Source organism: Malus domestica, chromosome 13 (assembly GCF_042453785.1).
Source record: "Malus domestica chromosome 13, GDT2T_hap1".
NCBI classification, from domain to species: domain Eukaryota; kingdom Viridiplantae; phylum Streptophyta; class Magnoliopsida; order Rosales; family Rosaceae; genus Malus; species Malus domestica.
The window spans coordinates 6,739,994-6,752,321 of NC_091673.1; the positions used below are offsets into that span (position 1 = coordinate 6,739,994).

Genomic DNA, 12,328 nt, shown 5'->3' on the forward strand with positions numbered 1-12,328 from the left:
GGTGGTGATGTGATAAGCCTAGGATTTGTTGGTGATGGAGTTATGATGAGGTAAAAAGCCTAGATAGGCTAGACTTTTGATTATGAGTTTGAAAAGTTATGATGGGCTTTTATCTTGTTTGGAAAGCTAGTCATTTGGATAAAAGGTTTTAGACTTTAGATGAACATGGAAATAGTGAAGTGATGCAAGAGGTTTACCATGCATGAAGAGATAAAAGATTATGATGGTGGGATCGAATATCCTTGGCAGGTTGCCAAGAATTTTTAGTCAGATGGCAACATCTGCAAAACTTAGAGATAAAATCGCAATATATCAGGTTGCTACAAATAAACACGTGGCTTCAGTTTACATGAGATGGTACGACTAAAGCATGGGCTTTGGCCTGCGTAATGTAAATTGCTTTATGAGTTTGAAAAACGATTGGATTATGCAACAAGTGTTTAACAAGTGTTAGCCACCAAAGCCAGTATAGCAGTACTATAAATACAAGGCGGTGTGCACCATTCAAAGCCTCCCAAACTCAACACATAAACTGCCCTATGCAAACTCTCGCTTTACGCGAAACCTCTCTACAACCTTGAGATTTTTATTTTCTTTTTCGCCAACACATCTTCAATTTGGATAAACAACACTGTGAAGGCAATCAGTAAACATCTTCAGTTTGGATAAACATCATTGTTGTCGTAGAATCAGCCGACCGCGAAGCACCTTCAGTTTGGCTAAACAGCACTACGACGATGCAGACTGGTTATCTATCAAAGTCTCGGTCGAGAAGGATTTTCGAATCCTTATTGGCAGAGGTCATCTCATTAGCCTTCTCGACGAAGTGAGGTGTTACCAGGTTACTACATTCGGCACCCTGAGAGCCGAATTTGATATTGAACTTTGCAGAACTAGCAGCCTTGTCTTCAGACTCTAAAATCCGAAGGCCGATACATGTTCCTTCCTCGACCGCAATCGCGAGATTTAGAAGTCAGCAGCGCGCCCAACGCAACATCAACAAATATTACTCACCGGCCAAGCTCGACCATCGAGTTAGCACGCCTCGCACACAACCGAAGGATGTAGTTAGCTTATTAATTACTCGGCCTGCGCGGCATATAGGCTTGGTAGTTTTTAGGGTCAACACACATGCATGTCAATACATACACATACCTAATCTATGGCTCTATATAGACTCACACCTCTCCAATGTTTAGGGGTGAGTAATCTCTCTACATTAACTCAACTTGTCAGCTCACTCCTACTTGGTAAAGATATCATACCAAACTCAACACTTAGCCACACGTATAAACTAAAGGCTTCCCACCTCCACACCCTAATTATTAGCTTCTATTTATTACCAACTTCCACCTTAACCTATCTAGAGTGGTGACTAACCCCTCATCTTTATTATGTAATGGTTGGCAAAACTCTACTTAGCCTTTGTGAGAAAATAAAGCCAAACTCATGCACTTAGACACATGCACATATGCCACATAGACTTCCACTCCACATTTAGAGTGGTGAGTAATCACCAAATCATTAACTCCTAATGTCACAAAGTCTCCACCTTATCTGTGAGAGAAAATAACAAAACAAAACAACTCATTTAGTCCAACCTCAAACTCTCGGCCCCTTGTGAGGAAAATCAAACCAAACTCATTTAATCTCCCTTCTCCAATTCAAACTAAAAATATCTCTAATTACATATGAACATGAAATAGCTAGTTTTTGAAATAATTTGTAGGAAAAAGGATTTTACATTGAAACTATTTTACATCCCGAAAACAGGTTGTTGCATAAGAATAAATCAAATAAAATCATTACGTAAAAATAATTACCCAACATACACCCATATATATATAACCATTTTTTTTAAATACAGGGTATTACAGAAATCGAGTGATTCAAAAACAAAAATCATACTTCTCGATGATATGAAGAGAATGGTGCCTTTCTCGACAGCTAAATCGCCGTTGTTTGGTTGGAAAATAGCTTGAAAGTGGTTATCTAGGTCTCGAGTTAGCTATTTTGGAGCCATTTTCCGGCCAAACCATGGCGAATTAGCCTTCAAAAAAGGTACATTTTTCTTCGTCACGTCGAGAAGTATGATTTTCTTTTTTGAATCACTTGATTTCGCTGAGTATTGAAGAAGTTATGAATGTTTAAAGTTTACCCAGTTTCCCGCGAGTTTTCCAGTTTTCCTGCGGACCAGTCACCTTTCAGGATATTTTCCGTCATCTCTAAAAACCATTGGGCTTCCAAATAGGTATAATCTTATTCTACACTTTCCTATCTTCATTTGGATATATTATGGGTTGAATTTGGTTAAGAAACGATTGAGTTACGAATCATTGAAAATTGCCCAAACTTCCGGCCAAGAGCTCTGGGACACTTAACAGAGTTTTTAACGGAAGGACCAAAATAATGGATGGTGGACAATCTCAGGGACCATTTATATTGATTTTCAATCTCAGGGACCAAAATGATGTGTTATGCAAATCTCAGGAACCATTTTGGTTAAAAAGCCTTTTCTAAATCCTAAAACTAAGGAGTCATTTATTTTTCAAGCCTAAAGAGTCATGTATGTAAAAAAAAAAACCTTAAATGTCTATATATATTGGTCTATATGGTATACTACCGATATTTAAAATCCAATACCAAAGCCATACCTTTAATAGTCAGTTCGGTATAATGCCAACTGATTATAAAAAAATGCCAAAACTCTACCATACCATTATGAACCAACCGATACGGTTCGGTTGGTAAGTCGGTTTGTGGTAAAATTTCCCACCCCTATTCACTTGGCCCGTTTGGTGGGCTAGATGGATTTGAAGAATATGATTGAATTGGTAGGGACATGTAAGACAAATTTGTAACCCATACAATTATAGATTAGATATGTTGAAATATCCCACATCGACCATATCAATGAGAAAAAAGAGTTTAAATATCACAACCCACTCCAACTAATACCGAGACCTTTTATGATAAAACTCCACACTTGACGGATTGTGCATGTGGTAATCACCAAGTTGGGGACAATATCGGTGTTGTTGGAAGTGAGTTGTATGGTCCATCTCTTTGATAACTCTACATGGTATCAGAGCAGGGAACAAGCCCGTACTGTACTGCCATGTGATGGGTGAGTCCTTTTGGCTCCACGTGGTTGTGGTTGTCGATGTGTGGATCTCACACGTGTGACCCACTAATTGGGTCCCACGTGAGATGACGTGTTGAAATGTCCCACATCGACCGTATCAATGAGAAAAGAAGAGTTTAAATATCGTAACCCTACTCCAACTAATACCTAGGCCTTTTTGTGATAAAACTCCACACCTAACGGATTGTGCAGATGGTAATTGTCAAGTTGAGGACAATATCAATGTTGTTGAAAGTGGGCCGTATGGCCCGTCTCTCTAATAATTCTACAAGATAACCCACTTCATTATGGATTCATAACTCATCATATCCAGTCATGTCCATCTCACATTTTGACACAAAAAATAACGAATTAGACTAAAGTCTATTTTATTTTGTCACAACTTATCCCAACCAGCCCACTAAACATTGTTTGGTGGTCTGGATGAGATTGAGCCTTAGGGATAATAATGGATTGACAAGGACTTGTAAGACATGATTTGTAACCTATGTATAAGGATAAGTTAGATAACCCACACTATTGTGGATTCATAACCTTTCATGTCCACTACTCATATCACATTTTGACACAACAAACAATTGATTAAAAGGAAAACTAATGAAAAGGGTTTGAAAACTTTGAATTTTAACGATAAGGACAAAATAAAGGGTAAATTGAATAGTACCATGATTGACTTTTTAGTGTAAAAATGTGGTTTTTCGTTAAAGTGAACAGTACCGGGAGCTTTTCGTTAAAGTTTCCTTGATTAAACTCAAGTCCATTTTAATTAATCAGTCATCCAACCCATCAAATGGGCTTAATATTTAAACCGGCCATGGATCCCGCCATTGCCGGGAAAACATGAATCATACTGTTGTGTTTGTTAATTTAACCTAGAGCTGGATTATTGTAGATTTGTCGACCACCTCATTTCACGTGACTTTGTGTTTCATGAGGAGCCAAGATCTACAAAGAAATTTGCTGGTATCACGGTCATCAAAAGTGCAAAATTCTTAGTATCTCGCAAAAGGAGATAAAAAGTCGCACGTACCGATATCCTCAGGTTTGTATCAATGGTCGTACAAAGTGCACGAATATAATTAAAAGACTTTGCAAGTGGTTATGCTATTATTCGTATTGTCATGAATTTATGGTAAAACCGAACTTCTTCTTAGTATTAGAAGAGGTTACTTCAACATTCTGGAAATGTATTGTGTCTCTTGTCTCTCCTATTAGAGGTATGAAAACGGTTTACATGAAACTGGTTTCTCCAAGTTAGGCACATTTCTCTAAATAGTAGGCATCTAGCAAGCATCGAAGTTAGGAACATCTCTGAATCGCCATCAATCTTTGAAAACATGTTGCAATAACGTCAAGTATCCTGATATTTTTTATATTCTGGTGGTTTTCAATTCATCTTTTTGCCAAGAATCCTGCAGCTGATGAATGTGATGTATCACTGCAACTGCACAAACGATTAGAAACATACAGTGCCAATTCCCTGTGTGGAAGCAAGCAGCCATAGCTGTGGCGGTATTAAACGAACCAAGTTTTGTTTTCTGGTTTTGGGAAGATGATTTTTGAGTCACAAAAAGGTGGACCACTCGCTTGGTTCCTAGCAAGGTATAAAATATCCATGATATCGGAAATATTGGTAGTCCAAAAACACGGAAATTTCGATGGAAATATCGAGATATTATCGATATCGATAAAAATTGAATAAAAACCACGGAAATTGTAAGAAAAACTGGGAAATTTTTATTGAAACTTTGCAGTATGTTTATTTAGTCAATTATCTATTAGTTTATCACAAACAATTGAAAGGAAATGCATTGCATGATGAATTAAACTGATTTAAGTTGATTATATAGCGAGCTGTCAAACATTGTGAGTGTAGAAAATATGTAGTAATTAATGAAAGAAGTTTAAACACACCATAATCATTTATATATAATGAATTAGTACAATATTTTACACTTTATACATTGCATGGTAAGATACATGAGTGACTTAGTATCACATAGAGTTCCTATGAGGTTCAAAATTTTCACTATCTTCATCATCTTTATATGTAGAGTAAGTGTATTTTAGCATATTTTCACAAAAACATAAGTGATATGGTAGTCAAGGTGTTGAAGGAGTAAAATGGGAGGGGTTCGAATCCCCTTGGTGTTTTAAAGACAAAATTATATTAGTTTCCCAAAAAAAAAACACAATTATATTAGTATTTTATTACTTTCTCAAAGACTTATGCCAACATCCACATACATCTTCTCTCTTCCCTAAACGCACCCACACCACACAAATTTCTATCATCCACCTGTGTCTCTCTCTCTCTCTTGCCCACATCACTCTCTTTCTCAGCCAAACAAAATCATATGTTCATCTATCCCTACCTCTCTCTCACTCCTCTCAGATCTAGGCTTTACCTTTGTTTTTTTCTTTGAAACAAAAACAGCAGGGGATGGAGCTGGGGCGGAGATGGGAACAGCGGCGGAGGAACGGGAGGAAACAGCCGGGGATGGAGTCGGGGCGGAGATGGGAACTCCGACGACTCGTCTTCGTCGTCGTCGTCAGTTTCGTGATTCGGAGTTCTGGGTATGTTTCTTAATGGGTGGAGATCCCGAGTCGCCGCCGATCCGTAGTTCCCCTTCAAGGTTCTGATGGAGGAGGTGGTCTGAGTTAGCTCCGACCGTTTCACGGCAAACGGAAGTTATAAACATATTCCTCTCCTCTTGTATTTCATTTTGATACCTAGATCGGAGTCTAAGGTGTTCTTTTACAATCGGCTGAAGTTGTAGAAGCTCCGGTGTTCTTCTCCGATTCACACCAGCCTAAAATATCGTGATATTATCGGTAATATCGCGATATTGTCGATATTATCGATAATATCGCGATATTTTGATGAAAATTCAGTGGATAAGTATTAAAATATCGCTCTTTCACAAAACCGATATTGTCGGCGAAATATCGCCGATAATATCGGCATTTCAGACCATGGTTCCTAGAGAGAGAAAGCTAGATATCAATCATTCAGTCATCAGAATCACACCATTACTATTTATTACGTTACATGTGTATCAAATTTTTCATAAATACCGACACAACCCTCACTTTTCAGAGTGACTATCACCTCGTCGAGCTCTGTTTTACTGTTATACGTAGTAGGATTATCTTCTCTCCCAAATTTATTTTTTTTTCTGTCACTTTCTCTCAAACTTTCTTTTTTGTCTTTTTTTTTTTTATTTATTTTTATTTTATATAAAGAAGTCAATAAAAGATATATATGCGACTTAGCTGTTCAAATAGAAAGGAATTGTCGGGATGAATAATTAGAGGAGAAAGAATCTTATTCTTTATTATATTTACAAGAGAGTTGTCGGACAAAACGCAATGAGATCTTCCAAATTCCATATCATTATATAAATATTTGTCTTTAATAGTAAAATTAGAAAAAATTTCAATCTAATCTACTAACAATCTCTAAAATAGTACAAACTTGAGGACATTACATTTGATTTAGGAAAATCCTTTTACTTTTATTTTGTTAGAAAACAATGAATTAGACTTGGAAATAAACTAAAAAAATATATATAAAGTATTTAGAATTAACAAAAAACTTGACGTAAAATCGAGTGAAGTTATATGGTAGGATTCAAGCAAACTTTTTTTAATATGATAATTTTGTTGTTGTTGTTGTACAGTAACATAAAAGATATGAAAAAAAACATGCGGAAATCAGTTTGACTGAATGCACATGCCTAGTTTGCATTGCCCTTGAGCTGGCTTTGCGTGCTACCACCATAGTATTTCAGCTCCTCCTCCGGGAATCAAGAAACTTCAAGTTCCGCGGACACGTTGCTACGTCAAATTTACCCTTTTTGTGCCAGTGAAAATGTCAGTTCTCTCTTCCCCTTGCTGTTTTCACCCTCGTATATCAACCAAGTCACTGTCTCTCCCAAAACCCTACACGTGTCGCCACGTTTGCATCCGTGGCCACCGAACCGTGGTTAAAACTGAACCCACGCCCCATCTAACCACGGTTAACAATGTTAAGTGCCTATGTGTATTTATCAGCAGCAAAGCCCAACCTAAAACATAAGCCCATGGTTAAAACCATTCCCAGCTTCTAGTTTTTGGCTTTTGGCTTCTGGCTTCTGTGTTCTCTCTCCCTCTCTCTTAAGAAAACAGCAGAAGCACTTTCTCAAATGGGGCTCTCGAATTTCCCAAGTGCAGCAGAAGGCGTGCTGCCATTGCTAGTAATGAACACAGTTTTTTCCGTGGCTCTGCTAAAAAACATGGCAAGATCTGTGCTTCAAGTGATGCGTGCCAATATCAATTCCCACACTTTCGACGAGAACTCAGATGGGTGTCCTGAGGAAATTTCTAGAGAGAGAAGAATCTCCATAACACAGTTTAAATCTTTCTGCAGAAACGGGGGAAAAACACAGTGTTGTGTCTGTCTCTGTGGGTTCGAAGCAGAGCAAGAAGTGAGTGAGTTGTCCTGCAAGCACTTCTTCCACAAAGGTTGTCTGGAAAAGTGGTTCGACCACAACCACCGTACAACTTGCCCTCTTTGCCGCTCCTTTGACTGAAAAGATGAGGGTTTTTTGGTTTTTGAGGTTTGTGTGTTATGGAGTTTTGGGTTCATCGGCTGTACTTTTTTTTTTGCTTATATTATCTTGTTATTTTTAGCATAAAATAGAGAAAGTGTTTGCCTTTTGGTTTATTTGTGTGTGCGTCCAAGTACCAAGAGGATTAAAAGATAAAAAATAAGGAAGGAATTGGGGCATCCATTTTTTTAGGGTTTTGGTTTATCTATTGCCGTGTGTTTTCTTTTCTGCAGCCAAATCTTCATCTGTAGGGGGCAGAAAAAGTATGGGACTTGGGGATTGGGAATTGGATAAAATGGAGAGCTTCTTTTATCGTATTCTTAATAAGGTGCGGTACACTCAAAGATTGCAACATATTAAAAATGGATCGGTACATTGTATGTGGTTGTACAAGTTATACATTTAAAAAAAAAAAAAAAACCTTTTTCATATATATTATGACATTTGTTATATTAAGTCATGTTTTTAATAAATTAAAAAACTTATCGATAATGTGGATCTAAAGTATTTACCTACCACATTAAAAAAAAAAAGTGGGTGTTAACATGTCTTCAAGAATTCGGCATGTCTAATTTAGAGCATTTTCAAGAGAAATTTCAAATTTTCAGTTAAACTTATAAGTGAAGAGTCTCAAAACAAACTATTTCAACCAATCAATATAACTTTTAATATTCAACAACTATTTCAACCAATCAATTTCACTTTTAATAGTCAACAACACCACCTACGTAATAATTCAATTATCAATTTTTATGTCAATTAGTTTACCAAATTTAGTCTCCTAACATCACTCTTTTCAAAACAACCTTCTCTCTTTTCCCTTTTTTTTCTTGCTCAATGGTCCACTATTGAGTTTTATTATTTTTTCAATATTTACTGACACACCCCGTCCCGAAGGAGGGCATGCTGGCCGTCACATGAGAGTGACGTAACCATTTACACAGTTCGGAAGCTTTTAAAATACAATTATTAAAATGGAAACCCTCGAGGGTGAGTCCTACTTTTGTGAATTCTGTCAGAATACCGTTGGATTCCTCGTGGCCACCAAAACTCTGCTATCAAGAATCTGGAGGGGCGAAAAACAAAATTGAGTGGGTCAGTAAAACCAAGCTTTTCAAAAACATTTCGCCAAAAATAATTCTAACCCCTCACTGTAAAACCTGTATAATTTTCCCAGAAAATAGTATAATAACATAATACTTTTCATAAATCTCGAATCATCAATTTTTCTTTAAAACCCGAAAGTATGCCATGTTTTAATTTCGAAAACAAAATAAATGATGCATCAATGTAACAGGTGAAAAGTTGAATTAACCGGAGACCCTGCAGTTGGTCCTGTACGGTTAATTCCATAGCTCAACATCCAATCCAACCGGAGTCACCTCGATGACCTGTACGGCACTACACTGCAGATAAGTCGGAACTACCTGAAGTAGTCTGTACGACATGGATGGTGTAATAATACGCTCTAGTGCTTCTCTCATCAATCATCTGTGCACATAATCTAAGGTCACCCACTAGTCGGAATCACATCTAGTAATCTATACGACTAGCATGTCGGAACCCTCACTTGGTCTGTACGACATCCACCTACTTGGATCCAAGACGAGCGTGCGGTGTGGTGAATAATATAAGCACAAACACCATGATTGCAGGTTATGAGCTATCCACAATATACACATCAACAATGCACATGAATAATATAAAACTCACTTGATACTTACTTGTGCGTCCACAGCACCAATTCACATATATATATGCATCATACATCAATTCATGCTTTTCATATACTTCTATGCATGGCATTTCAAATCATACTTTTCATATAAATCTATCCATGGCATTTTAAATCATACTTTCATTTAAATTCAATTTCTGGGAAAACTCAATAGTATATAGGTAATACGAAAACAAAACTGCCCACTCACCTGGAGTTCGCCCTACAACTCCCTAGCACAACACATCAAGGCGTCATGACGATCGCCGCCTAGAACAATAATCAAATCCAACCTCAGAAATCATATCGATAGAATATAACTTATATAAAACACATCATTACGCAGTTCGATCCGAAAGATCTGTAACTCAGATTTTAAATCCATAACTTCCAGAGGTCCACAATATATCTCTAGGACAACATCCTGAAATTTCATTACCATCCAACGGTCGGATCTCCGTCAATTTCCAAAACTAAGTGACGGTTAACATTTTATTTTATGAACTTACAACTCCAATTCTGGACGATCCGTAACTCGGATTCCCAATCCGTAAGTTCCAATAATCCTCAAATATTACGTATTACAACGTATCAATGTTTGGTGACGATCCAACGGTTGGATCGTCAATTCACATTTTCACCTAAATGCGAAAACTATAAAACGTTATTTAAAGCACCTAACCAATAATCGTAATAACTTTCTCATACGATGCTCAATTTGGGTATATGAATATACCACAGTGATCTACTCGACGTCACGAACGTCGATATATTTTTAGATTATTTTTTTGATGTGCCACGCGCCCCCACGCGCCCTTCTTCTTCCTTGGGTCGCCGGACTGGTTTTTTTGGCGACCGTTTTCCGGCCAATTTTAAAACCTCTTGTTCTCCTTCGTTTTTCACCCATTTTCTTCGTATTTTATATCAAATTGAAGCCCCAAACATGTAGAATCACGATAGACTAGTTTAAGGCTCTAAAAATTAAGAAATCTCACCGGAAAATTCCCAAGAAATTCGGCCAAAATGGAACCACGTGATCCCGACGTCCAAATCCTTCAAACGAAGTACTCCGAGCCTCCTTAGGACTTCACTAAGCTCACTACAAGCTTAGAATTCCCTGAAACACGACATTTTACGTGTGCATGAACAGTAACTAAAAAATGGAGGTTCGGGTTTCCCGTGATTCCGAGGGTTTCACTTCCTAAAACTAGTACCAATGAACTCAGAACGTCGAAAGGATGAAGATGCATACCTTGGTTGCCTCGATCCGTCGAGTTTTTGGAGGGTTTGGGTGTGTGTGTGTGTGAGGTCGAGGGAGAGAGACAGAGAATGCTACGAGAGGGAGAGAAGACAGGGAGTGCGTGTATTTCTTAACCATTTTTCTTGAAAACAATTTTCTTTAAGACTCAAAAACTTATTTGGTTTGTGATTTAAAAATTCTAAATCTTACAACTTAAACTGGACAAAGAGATCCAAAAAGAGGGGGTCTGAGAGAGAAAGAGGATAGAAGAGGAAAGAAAGTAAGAGATAATTGGAGGAATGAGAAAGAAGTGAGAGGATCGGAGGAGATAGAGAGGAAGATGAGCGAGAAAAAGAACCGAGAGAATGAAGAGAGCGGATTGGAGGAGAGAAAAAAAAGGTAAAAAAAAAAAAAGAAAGAGAAGGGTGAGAGAGAGAATAAAAGAGAGAGATTTGGAGTGAGAGGGGAGGAGGGAGAGAAAAAAAAAGAATCCGTTTAAGTTTAAAAACTCTATAAACTTACTTTTTTCTATTTTTAGAGAATAAACTATAGTTTTTAGTTAGTCTTGAGTTCAGTTTTTAAAAATAGTCCTACCAAACAAGTTTTTAAGACATTTCGGATTTTCTTTCAGCAGGTAATTAAAGCTTTTTATTTATAGTTTTGGACCTTTCGGTTCAGTAACTGAGCATATTGTTACCCTAAAACATCAGTGCAGAGAGGTTTGCAATGACTTGACACTTAATCTTTTTAAGCTCCTTTTGATATCCACTCAGCTTTCCACACTCCATTGCGTTTCCATCTCACATTGTCATCAAATCCATGGCAGTACTGAAGGCCATGATCCTCATCACAGTCACCCCATATCCTGCGCTCGTATCTGGTTTCCTGCACTCTCATCGTTGCCGGAAGAAGCTGCACCTCCTGGAAACTAGCTTCATATTCAGCGTTCTCCAATTCCATTAATGCAGTGTTGAAGTTCATAGCACCACCAGCACCATGAGAAAACTCGGGAAGTAACTTTTGGCCCGACCATCTGTATTGGTTTGTGTTTTCGGCACGCCAGCTGCCGCCATGCAGCTGCAGAGCCTGCCTCCCGTCAAACATGGAATTTCGCTTTATGAACTGAGAGTCGAGGCGTAAAGAAGGCACAATTGGCACACCTGAAATATGGCTGCTATGATAGTGATAGTCATCTTTTGAGTCCCAAGCTGCCTCCTTGTGCATGGAGTAGCTGCTCTCTTGAGCCTCTTGGCGCATGCCGTAGCTCTGATGCTGCTGCTGAAACCCGAAGGCACGACGCATTTTTCTTCCGATTGCTGCGTATATCTGTATGACTTCAATCTGGGTTCTCTCCCTCTTGTTTGGGTGCAATTTATAAGGTTTGTTTTAAATGTAAATAAAAGTTGTAATTTGTTAAGAATGCATATCAAATCCGTATATTTGATAATGTATGGATAGCATTGAACATATTCCAGTCAATTGGATAATAAAATAACTACACCAGAAAAGGGATAGATTCTCATTGTAGCTAAGGATCCTTATTTCATTTTCAAGAAACGAACAGGGCGAATGCTTCTATGATGTTTCGAACATTTGATTAACTAGATATCCACCTTACTCGAACAAAAGAGACA

The 12,328-nt window shown here is 37.8% G+C and overlaps 1 protein-coding gene across 1 annotated transcript; it reads left to right on the top strand.

Moving 5' to 3' along the window:
* The first annotated feature begins 7,211 nt into the window (after nucleotides 1-7,211).
* Nucleotides 7,212-8,054, top strand: LOC103414318 (probable E3 ubiquitin-protein ligase XERICO). Its single transcript, XM_008352716.4, has one exon. The coding sequence runs from the start codon at nucleotides 7,333-7,335 to the stop codon at nucleotides 7,717-7,719; it is 387 nt and encodes a 128-aa protein (XP_008350938.1). The 5' UTR covers nucleotides 7,212-7,332; the 3' UTR covers nucleotides 7,720-8,054.
* The last annotated feature ends 4,274 nt before the right edge of the window (nucleotides 8,055-12,328 follow it).